A 16,601-nucleotide genomic window follows, 5' to 3' on the forward strand; every position below is an offset into this window, starting at 1 on the left:
TTCCTTTCCAAATGCACTTGAGTTCTGAAGGAAGCTGGTTTCTCTGTAGCGACGCCAGTAACTTCAGAATGCAATTTGGACCTGACTCTGAAAACTTAAATGCTGGGAGTTTTGTGCAACATGGATTCCTTGGCTTTTCTGAAGAAAAATAATTCCAGGTGCCAAAGTGTGCAGCCTACAGACCTTGGATACATCCCTGTGATTTCTCTGTAATACATCACAAGGTTGGTCAAGTGCCTGTTTCGATAAAGTTGGTGAGGTTTGGCTAGTGCTAAAACCATGCATAGGATCGCTTTAAAACCTTATTACGTACATCCTCCAAGAAGACAGAGTAGGAAATGATTAAAATATGGTGCTGACTGAATTTATGGGCATAATACCATAGGTTGTCAAACCAAAACCACCTCCAGATAAAAACCACACCAGACTGGATCTCCAGATGGAACTTGTGCTGCATGCAAGGCTCTCTGGTAAGAAGATGGCTCACATGAGAACAACTTAGCTGGAGGAAAGTGGGCTTTACATTCTCAGTGGAGCCAAGTCATCACATCATGCTGATCTATGTATCTGGACAGAGACTATGTGGAACCACAGACTGTGTGCAAGTTACAAGGGAAGTTTCTTTTTTTCCACTGTTTCAAGGAAAGGAGTACTGTTAAGCTTTGGGAGAATACAGAGATTAGACTGAAGCACTGTTGATTACAGCCTGTTCCTCTCTACAATACATTGACAGCTCCTATGTTCAACTGGCTCTACTTGTATGTCAAAGAGGAAAAAGCACAGTGCAATTTGTGGTCCCCATAGAAATTAATATGCCTGGCAATGAACAGTGTGCACCAAGTCAAGAGCAAAGAAGGACAGGACCAGTTTAGGGAAGGGGGGCTCTTTCCCACAGAGCCTGAAAGTTTCTCTGTAATTACACCAACAGGTCTGGGGAAAGAAGCCCAACATATTCAGTATTTAAGTTTTTTGGGTACTTCCCATGGGAAGCTGTCCCTACCAAAGTGGCCATAGGCTGCAGTCTTCTGATAAATGGGCTTCTTCAGATCCAGATCCCTGGAATATACAAGTCCGTAACTCAATATAGGGCATTCATCAAACAAAGCAAAAAGCAGCTACACCTGAAGGATCAACTTGTCAGCAGGGATGCTCAATGATGTAGGCCCAAAATAAATCAATGGCTGCCTTGTACAACTCACATTAACTCCCATTTTGGGAATTAAGGCAACAATGCAAAGTATGTCCTAAAGCCCCTGGGCTCAACTGGCACTATGTAATACTTACCAGACTTTAGCAGCTGCTACATCCAACTGCAGATCACCACATGGGTCTCCAATGGGGATGACACTATCTGAATCACCAGCTTTTTCTAACCAGGCCTGCCCATTTCCAACATGATGCTTCCAGAGCACATTCTTAAGGACAGAGGCAGCAACATAGCAGAGTAACTAAATACCCCAGGGATTGCAATGGAGTCATGCATGGGGCTGGCATTCAGTATCTGATACCAAGGCTGTCAAGTCTCGGGCATCACTAACCCTAACAAGGCTATCTTAATGCTTACCATTTATCCAGAAAACAGCCTTTATACAGAAGTTGGCTTAGCTCTTAAGGCAATCAATACTAATATGAAGACCTTAAGAGACTGCTCCCTCCAGTCTATATTAGGGAACTCAAAACACTCTAGAGGCCCTGACCATTGCACCTCCTTATTTTTATCATGTATGTTAAGTCACCCAACGGGTCAGTAATGACCCCGTTCTTGCACAGGGGACTAACCTTTACCTTTTATGCTTGGAATAAACACTGAACAGATCTCTTTACAGGTACACTCCCATCTGACTTCAAATGTAGATTGCAACTACTTCCTTTATCACGACATATTAGAAGACTAATTCTTCATGAACTGCTTCCTTCTGCTACCTTGCCGTAGATGGGGAGGGGGGTGTCACATAATGGCAGCAATATCCAAAACTTTGTACTCGCAAGGCAGTTTTGACCACCGGCTGTGCCTTGTATAGGTTTGGCTTATTTTTTCAGCCTAGTCCCATCCTTATTACCTTGTTTGTATTTATCTGCATAGATGTGCATGCTTATTCTTCACTGTGTTTTTTTACCTGACAATGACCCCTGGGCGGAGGTCAAAGTTCTTCTTCACAATTTCTAGGAGCTCATGCTCACTCTTTTGGGAGGTGCCATAATGGAAAATAGAGACTGATAACGGATCGGCCACACCGATAGCATAGGAAACCTAGAAGCAAAATTAACATAAACCATAATTATTAAAGTATGCAGTAACTTCAAGTATCCTATAAGACCACCAGTTTCCCTCCCTCCAGACATGCCTATCTGCCTGCATTTGATTCTCAACCTACTGTATAACCTAGGTTTCCCAATCAGTAGCTTTTCTAGTGCTGCAATACGCTGATTTGTCCCCAGTTACTCCATATCCTATCTAACTTTTAAAAAGGACAGACTGGAGCTAGTTGCTATTATTTTATACATCAACAGCACCATTTATGCTACAGAGAAGCCTCTGTCATAAACTATCACTATTTTGTGTGTAAAACACTGATGCAGGAGTCGGGACCTACCAAATGCTACATATGTACTGATCTGAAAGTTCTTCCAGACCACATAACCAACTTACAATTAGGCATTACCAACACACCACTTAAGCCCACAGTGCCAGCATGGTGTAGTGGTTAAGAGCAGTGGTTTGGAGCGGAGGAGTCTGGAGAACTGGGTTCGATTCCCCACTCCTCCACATGAGCGGCGGAGGCGAATCTGGTGAACTGGATTTGTTTCCCCACACCTACACATGAAGCCAGCTGGGTGATCTTGGGCAAGTCACATTCTCTCAGCCCCACCCACCTCGCAGGGTGTCTGTTGTGGGGAGGGGAAGGTGATTGTAAGCTGGTTTGTCTCCCTTAAGTGGTAGAGAAAGTCAGCATATAAAAACCAACTCTTCTTGTTCAGCCATTTCTCTATATGAGCACATGCTTCCTAAACTATTGACTTGTATTTTGCAAGTTTATCTGACTAGTCTACTGTCAGTATAAATGCCTGAATGTTACATCTTAAGAACCCAGGTGCATGTTTATAGAGTACTGTTTGCTAACGGCAACTTAACTGGATTCCCATTCCCCCCTGCCAATTTTTTTGGCACAGAAGCAGCAGGTTGAACGTACCTGGACAAGTACTCTCCGACACAGACCAGACATTACAAGGGATTTTGCTACCCAGCGAGCAGCATAAGAAGCTGAACGGTCGACCTTTGTGTAGTCTTTACCAGAGAAAGCACCACCTCCATGAGCTCCCCAGCCACCATAGGTGTCAACAATGATCTTTCGACCAGTCAAGCCAGCATCGCCCTGAAATTAACAACATTCCATTAAATAATTTAGCCTTATGTTGTCCAGATGGGACGCAAGGCTGCCACTGTCATAAGACAAAACGGCTGAGGCAAAGGGCTGTAAAGAACAGCTATATTCCAAGTGCCTTCTTCCCCTTTAGCGCCATAAAAGATGTTTTAAACAACCAGGTTACTTTATCAATTTAAATTAAAATACATAAATGGAACTATTTAAGCTATCATCTGTGGCTTCCCAAAAAACCACCACATTTGTGTTGAGTAGGCAACTGACAAGAAGTCAGCCCCACACCTCATACCTGAGGTCCACCAATTACAAAACGACCACTAGGCTGTAGGTGATAGACTGTGCTATCATCCAGATATTTTGCAGGCACAACAGCTTTGACCACTTTCTCTTTCAGGGCATCTCGCATTTCGTCCAGACAAATGTGATCATCATGTTGAACAGAAATAACGATCGTATGGACTCTAATGGGGATGACAGCACCTCGGTCCTGCCTGTACTGCACAGTCACCTGAAACAGAACGATGAAAAAAAAACAGCATTTTGTATAATTTCATGTTTTTCATACCTTTAAGATTCTATTGACAAACTGTTACAATTAGACTACCTGGCTTCTTCTAACAAAGAAATGTTCTATGGATTTATATGTGAAGTAGCCCCGTGGAGTTCACTTGCTCCTTTGCAGCATCTACATACGAAGACTTGCTTTCATCCACATTCTTCTCACTAGAGATTTGCACCAAACAAGCTATTTACCTGAGTTTTCGAATCTGGTCGCAGCCAGGGCAGTGTACCGTTACGACGGAGCTCTGCCAGCTTAGCGTTCAGCTTGTGTGCCATGACAAGTGTCAATGGCATGCATTCGTCAGTTTCATCAGTAGCATATCCAAACATTAAGCCCTGTTAGCAAAAAGATTTATAACTTCAGCTTGCAATACAGCCTTGGAGTCATATCATGTCCCATGTAGTCTAGGAACACCAACCTGATCTCCAGCACCAATGTCTTCTTCATTTCTGTCAAGATGAACTCCCTGAGCTATATCAGGGGACTGCTGCTCCAGAGCAACCAATACATTGCACGTCTTGTAGTCAAAACCTAGACACACAAGAGAAATGAAGTATTAACAGCCAAAAGTTTTCAATTCAGAGCTAGAAAAAGCCAGTTTCATACATACCACCTACCTTTTGAGGAATCATCATACCCAATATGCTTGATTGTTTCACGAACAACTTTCTGATAGTCAACCGCAGCTCTGGATGTTATTTCCCCAGCCAGGAGAATCATTCCAGTCTTAGCAGCAGCTTCTACAAAAGAAAATTGTACCAGTGTGAATTCCAAGGGAAAGACTGCTGATTTCACTGGTCACACTCCCAACAGGTCCACTGCTTTCTTCGTTTAATAGAAGAGTTGACTCACCACATGCTACTTTGGCATCTGGATCTTGTCTAAGGTGTGCATCAAGGACAGCATCACTAATCTGGTCACAAATCTTATCTGAAATAAAAAAGTCAGAATTATTTACTAGATGTCAGGTTGCTACTACTCCAAAGCTTAGGAGTTCAGTAAACTAGCAAGGCTATTATTCATTTAGAAACAATAGTGTCAGGCAATATTCGAAATTAAATCCAGCAATTTACTGGTTATTTCCATACCGCATAACTATTAGAATTTAAATCAATTTACATATTACTAAACCATATATCCAGGTGCCTTTCTGATAACAAAGTACCGGTAAGAGAGTTTAACTAAAGTCACCACTCACAGATGACCCTTATTCTTTTCAAGGACAGTAGAAACAAAATGTTCTCTGAATTGCAGGAATGCTCAACTCTCTACCTCATCAACTAAAGATTAAATTGAGCCAATTAAGCCTTGCATCTCTGACAATATCTTCAAAATGTAATTTCTTCTTCTCTCCCGCTCCCTTCCCAATGTTTAACTCCTCCTCTTCTAGGCCCAAGATGTTCCACTGGTGGTATGCTCTGTAACCCTGCTGAACTACTAGCACGTGCAAGATCAGATTGACTAAAGGCAGAAAGATGCCCATGACAGACCTTTCGGAGCAGTTGTGGATGGACAGACAAGGACAAAGAATAGCACCAACACTGTTCTCCAGAAAACAATGGTGAAGACTGAGTCAAAGCTGGACTACAAGCAACCTAGAATCCAAGGAAGTCCCAGAGTACCAAAGGAAGTGCATCTTTCTCCCAATACTTCTCCAACAAAACCTTAACAGGAATGCTTTTATTATATTTTTTCTCCCTGTACCACCATCCAGTAATAAGTGTGCTACTGAGCCAAGTACAACCAGAAACATCGTCTACATAAAGGCTGTAAATGCCATTTCCAATAATATCCCGACATCTAATCAACGTAACAGTAACTAGAAGAAATAATTACACCAAACATATCCAGCAATCTAAGAACATGTGCATCTGCCACACTGCTCCCATGACGCTCTGAAAGTCACAGCTGGACAGCAGCAGCTCCAATTATAAAGCCAGAAAATGTTACAGTGCTCAAGGTAAACTACAGCTGAATTTATCAGACGGTTCCTCACTAGATTTTGTATCACAACACGAAAATGTGATTCTTGGGCAGAGCATTCTAGTAATCTGTTCATGATGGCAAAACCAACATGGTTTGTGATACAAGAATTTGGGCTTCAGGAGGAACCAACACCTATCACATGTAAAGAGAAAACAAGCATGTGGGCACAACGTACTTGTCAAGGTCAGAAGTATTATGATGCAGGTGTAGGATGAAAGACAGAATAAAGCCACTGGAATTTTCTAGCACAAGTCTTTGTACACCTCCCAGATTGCAAAGCTGCCCTGAGGTGCCACATGGCTTAACGAGGCCACATGTCCATGGTGCAAATTCTACGGATTTCCTGCAGCGGAAGACTCGCTGCTGACTTTTTTATTTCCCCATGCATTAAAGACTCCTTGTTAGCGTGCAGACCACCAGACTATATCTGGAAAAGATCTTCCCATATATAAGAGCATACATTCCTAGAGCCGCAAACAGCTCGTCCCAACCATCCCACCCTCCCTCCTACCACCATTCAGCACTGGCAGGCTACCCAGCCGCCATGCCGTAGAAGGACAAAAAGCACCTCCTTCCCAAGCACTTCGACATCCCAACCACTACTCCTATTTGAGACTGACCGAAACAAGCATTTTCGCAAACGCCTTTGGTTCCTTCTCCCTCCATACACACGACTGATTGTGGAAAAGACCCATCTTCTTCACAGTCTTTTTTTATTTTAAGCTTCGTTGGTCTGGGCAATCCCCTTCCCCCTCTTTTTTCCTCCTTTCCCCCCCACCGTCTCGAAAGCGCTGTTTTAAAATGGATGCCTCCAAGCTTTTCTCCGTTCCCTTCCCCGTCCCCATCCTCTCCCCTAAGAACTCTCCATGCGGACACCACGTGGTCAGCGCCAGAGTCGTCTGCAATGCGGGGGCGCGTCCCCGCCAGCACGCGAGTCGCCGGGAGCGCGCGCCCGTACAAGAAGCCGGTTTCGTCATCTTTTTTTTTATTGTACCAAGGGGGGGGGAAAGAGACAGACGTAGAGACAGCAGCACCCCCGCCCCACAATCCAGCACGACTCGGTCGGATTCGCGTGAGGGGGGGGGAGACGATTAACGCCCCCCCGGACTTCCTCATCAGTCTGTCAGCCCGCGAGAAGCCCCCCCCCCGCCCCGCGCCTTCCGATCGACCCGGTCAGTCGTCGCATGTCCTCCTCCCACAGCCGGGTCCTTTCCCGCTTCCTTTCGCTCACCTGGGTGCCCCTCCCCCACCGATTCTGAGGTGAAAAGGAAGGTCCCCTCCTCGATTCTGCTGTCACGCAATCCGTTCATGGCGATACCAGGAAGCTAAAAAAAAGGGGTGGGTGGGGAAGGCAGCCAAAGCGAAACGCAGATACAAGAACGGGAAAAGGCGAGTCGAATGCCGAAGTCGTCCTGAAGGCCCTTTATCCCCACAGCTGGCGCCTCAAAGGAATGAGAGCGGCAGCCCTCAACGTGGGTATTTATAGAAGCAAGCCCCGCCCACCTCCTGTAAGGCCCCGCCCCCTTATTCTACTGCCATAACCTAGGCGAGGCCTGGAAAAGAGCGAGCGGGTGCTATCGCGGCATCTACCACACCGCTTGGGAGGGATAATTGCAGATTAAAAAAACAAAAAAAAGAAAGCTTCGCTGATTTTCATCCCTTCCTAAATGACATTTCCCCCCCAAAATTACACAAAGGACAATGAGTGCAACTCCATTGTATATAATTATTACCTAGGCAAAAAAAAAACACAATAATGACTTGTCTCTGCTTCTTCCTCCACCCCCGCCCCGGCGAGTGTGTCTGGCTTCCTTCCCTAATCTCCTCAGTCTTCGTCGCCTGCGGGCGGCGCAGCGTCGCTCAGGCTTTTCCCGCCGCGGTGTGAGAGTAAAAGCGCCGCTTTTAAGAAGCCGGTTTTGTCCGTTTGAGTGTCCCCCTGGCTGTTTCGCTTACTTGGGAGTAAATACCACTGAAGTTAAAAAAAAATTATTTAAAAAAGGGACATGTTTCTACTAAAACGAGCCTCAATTCAGGCTGCGAGTGTAATCCCTGAAATGAGCGGCACGCAGGGGCCCTGAACGCTCGCCTTCTCTCTCTCGCGGCGGAGGAGGGAGCTGCGTGGGCCTTCGCGATGCCTGCAATGGCCACGACGGCCATTTTGGTTCAGTTTCTCCCTATTTCCCTTTTGGAATCACCCAGGGCTCGTTCACACAGTGAAAATCCAAATTCATTAGTGCAGGTTAAAAAAAAAAAAAAAAAGATACCTGTACTGGATACCTGTACTGACAAAGACAGGACATTCTGGAGGACTTTCATTCATAGGGTTGCCATGAGTCGGAAGCTACTTGACGGCACTTAACACACACACACACCCTGGAACATGGGGGCCTGAGCATCATGCACGACAATGCTCAACAAGCAATCGCCACACCATGTCCTCTCCGAATTGGCAGTAGGTGGAGCAGGGTGTAAGGCTACAGTCCTATATATGTGGCTGAGAGTTAAGTCCCACTGTGGGAATTCCTGTGCCTACTTATTTGGGAGCAAGCTTCTGAGTACCCATAGGATCAGTTGCACCTCTGCAGTGGTTGGGAGTAAGCCCAGTGAACACAATGGGACTTGCTTTTGAGTAAGCACAGAGGGTCAGGATACAATACTGTTCCTTCTTTCATCTCTTAATGTGTAGGGTTGCCAACTCCAGTCTGGGAAATTCCTGGAGATTTGGAGGTGGAGCCTGGAGGCGCTGTTTGCACCAAAAACTGTAATAATATTAAAAGGATACTGTCAGGAATACGGTTGCCAGGACCCCCCAATGCCACTGGCGGGAGCTTTGTCGGTGTTGGGGGCAAAGGCTGTAGGGAAGCGCCGGTATCGTGCAAGACGCATTCCTCCGAAACCTCTATGAAAACCATAGAGTTGGGGGGGGGGGGTGCTAGAGCATCACTGGTACTTCCTGGCTAAGCCCGGAAGTGATGGCATTGCGCCACCTGCGTGCAGGTCACCCCCCCTCAGCTGGCTAATACCGCCTGCTGGCCAGGTGAATACCGCCTGCTGGCCAGGTGAGCCCGGTGAGTTGACTGGCAATTCCCCACCACCACTGGGCAGTTGGGAACTCTAAGTCAGAAACAAATTTCAACCTCCAGGTGTGGTATGGAGATCTCCCAGAATTACAACTGATCTCCAGTCTAAAGAGAGCAATCCCCCTTGAGAAAATGGCTGCTTTCGAGGGTGCAGTCTATAGTATTACACCCTGCTGAGGTCCCTCTCCAAAACCTGCCCTCCCCAGGTGTTGTCTCCAGGAATTTCCCAACCCAGAGTTGGTAGCCCTAGAAACAACAGCAATGCTCTGAGAGTCCAAAAGTAACTGTTTCCTTCAACAATACACAGTTACCCGTGAACAACTTATTTAGCAATTCTGCAGAGAAAGCATCAGTCTCCATGCAGCCATTTCACAGCTACCTGGATTCCAACTAACACTGATGTAACCATAAAGGAAACAGCCAGACACCCCTGCATCATGTTTGGATGTAGCTCCAACAGTCCTGTCCCTCAAGGCTCTAGCTGCCATTAATGGGCATCAGAGAAAGAGGGGGGGGGGGAAACAGGTAGTCACCCCCTCTTCGTTCCAGCCCCAGTTGAGGACTCCTCCCTTCATCTTCCAATTGCCACCTAACAGCCTTTCCTTCTTTCTTTCAAGCTCTCTTGACCCAAAGGACTTGAGCATATTTTCTTTAAGGTAAATATGATGGAGAGATACTTGGACACCGCCAATGTTGTTCTTGGATCTCTAACCGCCAGCAAAAAGGGGGCTGTTTTATCTTTTGTCACGGTGGCAGGTAATTTGATTAAGATAGGAGTAATCCATTGATTGCGGTAAGAATTGTATTGAGGGTATTCCAACATCACATGTGATAATGCATCCACACTCTTCAGATCTCATGGACAAAGCCTATCTGAATAAGGTAAATTGCCATATCTTCCATTTAACACCACCAAAGGTGTGGCGTTCAGGCGAGCAAGCATAAATGCTTTATGGTAACGAGGGACTATTAAAGTTTTTAAATAAGCTGGAGTTTGCAAAGATGGAAGGATACCTAAGAATTGGGTACAACATACTCTCCTAGCACGCATTATAGAGCTGGAGTAATCTAATTTTTATATCATTCTTGATAGTTAATATAGATTTACTTTTCCCCATACCTAATAAGGTATCCTTAGATAGGCCAAGGTTTAATAATTTCTTATTAATTTCTTGAATCCAGTGGGAGGAAAATTGGTCTTGGTTTAGTTTGTAGATCAGGCCATCCTTCTCAGTTGAAAATATGACCTTTGTTTAAAGGCTTGTAGCCCACTCTGGCTTCTATAGAACCTTGGCCTAGTTCTAGCCTTAAACTTACTCCGGTTACATATCTTGGGGTCCCGGTAATTCATCGTAAAAACTGACATAAGGGAAGGTCAATACTCTTGTCAACCTGAGGAATCCATATCAAAGCTCCATATAAGAGCTGTAGGATAATTTTCATGTTGACTACTTGTAATTCTCCTGGAATATATTCACCTCCCTTACGGAAGAAAAAAGCATTCAGTCGCTGCCACCGAAGGTTTAATTTTTTTTATTATATATCTGAGATTAAGGTTATAGTTCCAATTAAGGTTATAGTTAAAGATCACGCCCAGGTATAAAAATTTAGAGACTTGTTCGAACAGCCTATCAGACAAAGGGTAGGAAGCAGCCAGCCATCATATCGCCAGTGCTCCTGGTTTCAACCCCACCTGAGGCTAGGGTTGCCAGATACATACATCACTTATTTACTTACTTATTTATTTAAAACATTTATGGCTGCTTTGGAAGGTGGACTGCATTGAACTATACCCTACCAAGGTCCCTCCTTCCTAAACCTCACTCTCCCAGGTTCCTCCCTCAAATCTCCAGGTATTTCCGAACCTGGAGTTGGCAACCCTACCAGAGGCCCACCCTCCCCACTAGCTTCTAGTTGTACCCTGAATTATTTGTAATTGTCATTAAAAAAAATTCTGTGTGCTGCTTAGGAAGCCAATTTTGACTGAAAAGTAGACATAAAATATAATGAATAAACACCTGGCAAAATTTAACTGATCCTTTCCTCACTCTTTATCCTTGGATCATTGCAAGAAAGTAATGGCAGGCTTACCCTCTGTTGGCCTGGATGCTGTAGCCCAGTGATCATGGGACTGTCGTCAGAACTAGAAGACATAATTAAACATGGTTAATCCTGTGATTTCCCCTTCCCGGGTCTCTAACAGTTTTCCAAAGTTAGAATTTGTGATAAAATAAAAAGGGGCATTTTTGCTAGCAGTGGAAACTGTGGGGCCATTTAAACAAGGAATCACTGCCACTCACTGAAGACAGAGTATAACTATCCGATCTAAGTATATAACATTTCAGAGACCCGAGTTAAAAAGTGATTGGCCCAAGGTTACCAAGTGAGCTTCATGGGAGAGTTAGGATCTGAACTCAGTCCTTGTAAACCACTCTAATCATTGCTACTCTCATTATACAAAATGGCAGCACCAGCCACAAAATGATTGCCACAGCTTAACTTCAGTAACACAGTGCAAATCCTTGTGCTGTGGAGGCAACTGCTGCCACAGCAACATTTTTAAAAATCTGCTCAGCCAATCAAATCTCCAGTAGTCAATCAGAAGCCATGCTGGGCAAAAGCCCTACCCGGCCAGCCCACTTCCTCAAAAAATTTGGCAGGAGTCAGAAAAGGTTTTGGCGGGCAGCATGTTGCGGACCCTTGCACTAGGGAATCAGACTCAAGTAAGGATGTTCAATCACCTGCCAGTTTCACATGAAGCTACCTTATAAATGAATCAGACTATTGGTCCATCAAGGTCAGTATTGTCTACTCAGACTGGCAAGTGGCCCTAGGGTCTCACCTCACCTATTATCAGATCCTTTAACTGGAGATAATGGGGATCAAACTTGGGACCTTCTGCATGCCAAGCAGTTGCTCTACCACTGAGCCACAGCCCCTCCCCTCATGACCTGCTCACAAGTTCTCATCATCAAAGTCAAATGTTTCATGCACTGTTTGTCTGTGTCTGAATTGTTCCAAAACCCTTGCTTAAGTAAGTGATGTCTGTCCCTTATGGCAGCATCTTTCAGTTTTACTTAATGGCTGTCCCATTGCTGGATCCAGATACATTTGCACATGCATGTACTCACACTGCCCTCTAGGAACTGTAGTTTCTCCCCCACACACACACACACATATCTACAGAAATCTCGTTTTTCACCTTTTAGGCCTTTTATGCAGGGACGTTTCCCTGCGGTCACACACACCCTGCCCCGCCAACTGCTTCGGGGCTTCCTTATGATTATGCATGCCTTTTCTGCCCGTCAGAGGTTGCCTCGCTCTCCTTGCACATTTCTTTGATGGCTCAGGCCATCAATATAATAAATCTTATCTATCTACCCTGCGCATTTTGCCTGCATTTTCCAGATTCTGGCTAAAACAGCAGCTGGAAAACATGGGCAAAATGGAAGGGGAGAGCAAGGCGACCTCTGGCAGGCGGAAAAGGCATGCATAATCAAAAGGAAGCCCCGAAGCAGTCAGCAGGGGTGACTGCGGAAAAACATCCCTGCATAAAAGGCCTTTGACTAATTTTTAAAATTGTGTCCTGGGGCTATTTTTGCTGCACTATTGCTGGCACTGAAATAAGTCAGCCAACTGTCCAAATAAGGATAGATTTACACATTTCTGCAATCAATGTATCTACTGTCAGTCATCAGACTATGTAGAAGGGAATGATTCTGTGCTCAGCAAGCAGGCCAACTTAGTGACCCAACCATGACCTTGGGGGGCATGTACCTTCTTCTCCATAGATCAAAATTATTTCATTCACCAATTGTGCAGGTGCAAAAGTGACCATACGCTGCAACATGTATTAGTAGCAGAAATATCTCCGTTAACAAGGTACAACAACCCAGCCATGACCCTGTAGCACAAGCGGCTACTGTGCAAAGCTGCTTGTGCAGTGTCTCAGTGACCTGCTGAAAAGACACCAATGTCACTGTTGTGGAGAAAATTACACGTGCTAATTTAATTAATAAGCTTTAACAGAGCAACAAAGCAATCCTATTACCAATTCAAATACGCTGAAAAGATGGAAGAATAAGATTGTTCCTAAGATGTATTAGCACAGGGAATCTGTGCTGGATAGCACCAACATAGTGCTGTTGGCACCCATTGCTGTCAGAACAGCAGCTGTATAAAGGAGTGGGGGGAAACTGGATGGAGTTTATGGCATGTCATGGCATAAGTGGGTCTTAGTCACAATGCTATGCTTGGAAAGGGCGTAGTCCCAACTTCCACAAAGGCATAAAGTTACCCTTGCAAAAGAGGTGGTGTAAATTAAGACTCTCACTGAACTCACTGTAAAGCCAGAAGGACCCCCACACACACACACACACTGCAGCTCGATACTGAGTAAGATTCCAACCAACTTTGCAGCCAATCACATCCCAAGGTGTGTATTTGTATTTATTTATTTCATTGGACTTATAGCCTGCTCTCCCCGCTGTACAAGCCAGAGCAGGAAACACTGATCACATATCAAGAATCATAGCACCAGAACCACAACATTTTGTCCTATGCTGAAAGAATTGTGGATACAAAAGGGGAGACTTTGGAGATGCACAACACTGACCGACACCCAACACTGACCGACACCCAACAGCCAGGTAGAAACCTTCAAATGCCCACCTGGAACCCCACAACACAAAGAGGAGAGCTTCAATGAGGATCCCACTGGGAGCGTCACTGTCTTCTTGATGGAGCACACGACTGATAAAGGACAGTTTGGTACTATAGTACAGCTTATTTTGACAATGCACTTGCCCACTGGAGCACAAATGAGCATCAAACTCTGACTCTTCTCCCCACCTTCGGCAGATATGATAATAAATCCCGTAGCTGGGCTGCATGATGGACTCTTTAAATGTCCTGTCATGTGTTGTTTAAAGTTTTAATGGATGGACTGTGTTGCATGCAATGTTTTTAGAACTACCTGTGTGTGGAATCCTTGAGTCCCTCAGCTGGATTCAAACCATTCTCCTTGAAAGCCTTTTGTGCTTCCTGACCACTAGACAGTAGGAATCCTGTGCTGGGAAGTTGCTGTCATCTGTCAGTGGAGGCATGCTTGCAACTTGATATGGAAAGAGGTGTGTGTATGTAGATAAAGTAGGGTCACCTTTCTAAACTCATTGACTTCAGTGGATTTAGAAGGTTGTAGCTTTGTTTAGTATTGCACTGCAAACGAGCTTCATAGCAGAGTTGGAGTTTGAACTGAGCTCTCCCTGATCGTAGTCTGATGCTTTAAACAGTATACCTCACAGGGGCATGATCTGTGGACCCCTCACACCTTCAAACTAGTCACTGGGAGATATTAACTGACCCGTTTTGGTGCTCCATTTTCGTAAACCAGATTAGCTGAGTAATGAGTCAATTCATTCCCAGAAATCCAGTGTAGATCAATGAGGGCTCAGTCCCATAGAGCATTTGATTAACCCAGGGCTTTGGTGATAGAGGAATAAAGTACTATTTGCCTTAGCCTTATCCCTCTCTGGAACTTTGCACATGCATGTGCCAAAATAGGGTCTATTGTACTGTTAGAAGAAACACTGTGGTAAGGTTTTGGCTCTGTTGCATCATGCAGAGCAGCCTGACATCTCCTAGAGGGCACGCCACCTCCCATAAACAAACACAGGCTCTTCTCTGATCCATTATCTTTCCCATCACATCCCAGGCTTGCTCTGTTATTAGTATGACTTGATTAATTTTAAAGAGGGAGCCAACCAATCCCTTTTTGGGGCTGTCCATGCCAGAGGCTAGTGACATAAAACATTTGGAAAATACCATCCCTTAGAATTACTTGCTGTTCTTGTTCAAACCAAACAAAGTGTCTTGCTTTATCGCAGCTGGCAGGCCTGCTGGAACCAGGGGCGTTGGATGCCAGGAAGGGTGGAAATTGGCATCTTGACTAGTTGTGCCAAAGTATTTCTGCAGGTGCAGCTTTCCTTGCACCTATACCTGTCAAAACTCCCTCTTCTGAGCCACTGTTAAAGGAGCACAGACCTCCTTCAGATCTAGGGAATGGACAGGCAACAGAGATTTGAAGGCTATAGGACCAATGAGAACAAAAAGGAGGTGGTGATTGGTTAAAATCAATATGGGGAATTCAGTATTTCCTGTAACGTCTGTGGAGCTGTAGTAAAAAGTTCACATACTTTTCCCCCCAACTGATTCTCTCTTTAGATTTGTTCTCCTTCCCAAATCACTATAAGACATAACTCCTATAGTCTGCTTTTTAATATATAAATTACTCTTTTCAGAGTGTACCTTTTTATTGTCATGGTGCTCTTTGCTCTACCAGCAGAGCTTCACTTATCTTGATTCGAGGCGTATCTGCCTCATTGATGATGGAAAGCTTCAGCAGGAAATGGCATGTGGAAAAGATTTAGCCGCTGTAGCTTATCACAGGGCACTCTTGCGGTCATTAGACCCAATGGTTATTAAATCAACTTCATCATCTAAAGGGAACAGGGAATGCAGTGCAAATCCTAAATTCACAGACATCTGCCATTTTAAAATGTGAGAATGCTTTGCTCAAAAAGCACCTTTGGGTATTTACAAAAAAAAGCTGTTTAGCAAGCCACTCCTATTGTGGCCTGATTCATGTGTTGCTAGTGGCATAGCAAAATGGGAAATGATAGGACAGTGAAGAGCATCTGCCATTGATGGCTACTGATGGAACTCAAGGCAAGGATCGAAGAAAGCATAATTGGGGGGGGGGGGCTTTAGGATGGAGTCATAGCAAATCGATGGGGAGCGTATGCACCAGGAAGGCAGGCTGGCTGTTAAGCAAACAGTAATTAAAGCTTGTGGGGGAATTTTAGTATGGGATTCAAATAAACAGAAACTAAAGAGGAGAGGAATATATGTGAAAAAACAAAGGGTTGTTGGAATCACATTATACCCTTTGAAATTATAAAGGGGGACTGGAGACAGGGCAGGATTGTGCGAAAATGTTGAATGGGGAAAATTAATGGGAGCAGTTGGGGTAATAAAGTTACTAACTGGGAAGAAGAGAGTATGGAAAGCAGATGGGAGGAAATTGTAATGATCAATAACGTCCAAGATATTTTAAATTACTTTGAACTCTGGAAGCAATTGGGGGGAAATAGTTTAAAGGAAGAAGGCATTATTCAGTCTGCACAGCTGGTCATGATTTCCCTTGGTGTTACAAGGCTTGGGTACTAAAGGTTGCCAACTGGATAGGGGGGGAATGCCCTGCCCCTTTAATAGAGGTTTCATGGGTAGAAATGGACAGTCTAAACTCTTAATGACATGAAGCTAAACAACAATCACTTGATAATTGTTTGTACATCAAACTGAAATAAAAGGCACAGTTTAAGGGACCAGTTTAAAAACTGGCAACACTTAGGGGCAGGTGCTGTTTTATGGGACGTGGACACAAGCAGCCCAAGATCAGGACATTGCATTGGTGTTGTCAAGGATGGCCAGCCTCCCACCAATGGCTTCATAGCCAAACTCAGAACTTGCTGTGCAACCCTATGCAGGGCTACTTGGAACTAAGTCTCAGTATGTTCAGTGGGGCTTACT

General features: G+C 44.7%; 1 protein-coding gene across 1 annotated transcript; it reads right to left on the minus strand.

Annotated features, from left to right (window-relative positions):
• Positions 1-404: 404 nt before the first annotated feature.
• Positions 405-7,259, minus strand: LOC130486727 (S-adenosylmethionine synthase). The gene is made up of 9 exons (XM_056859980.1): positions 7,163-7,259; positions 4,798-4,875; positions 4,563-4,685; positions 4,364-4,476; positions 4,137-4,280; positions 3,673-3,891; positions 3,192-3,374; positions 2,118-2,251; positions 405-1,056 (listed from the first exon to the last, which is right to left on the minus strand). The coding sequence occupies exons 1-9, from the start codon at positions 7,239-7,241 to the stop codon at positions 954-956; spliced, it is 1,176 nt and encodes a 391-aa protein (XP_056715958.1). The 5' UTR covers positions 7,242-7,259; the 3' UTR covers positions 405-953.
• Positions 7,260-16,601: the final 9,342 nt, after the last annotated feature.

Source organism: Euleptes europaea, chromosome 14 (genome assembly GCF_029931775.1).
Source record: "Euleptes europaea isolate rEulEur1 chromosome 14, rEulEur1.hap1, whole genome shotgun sequence".
Taxonomy (NCBI): Eukaryota; Metazoa; Chordata; class Lepidosauria; order Squamata; family Sphaerodactylidae; genus Euleptes; species Euleptes europaea.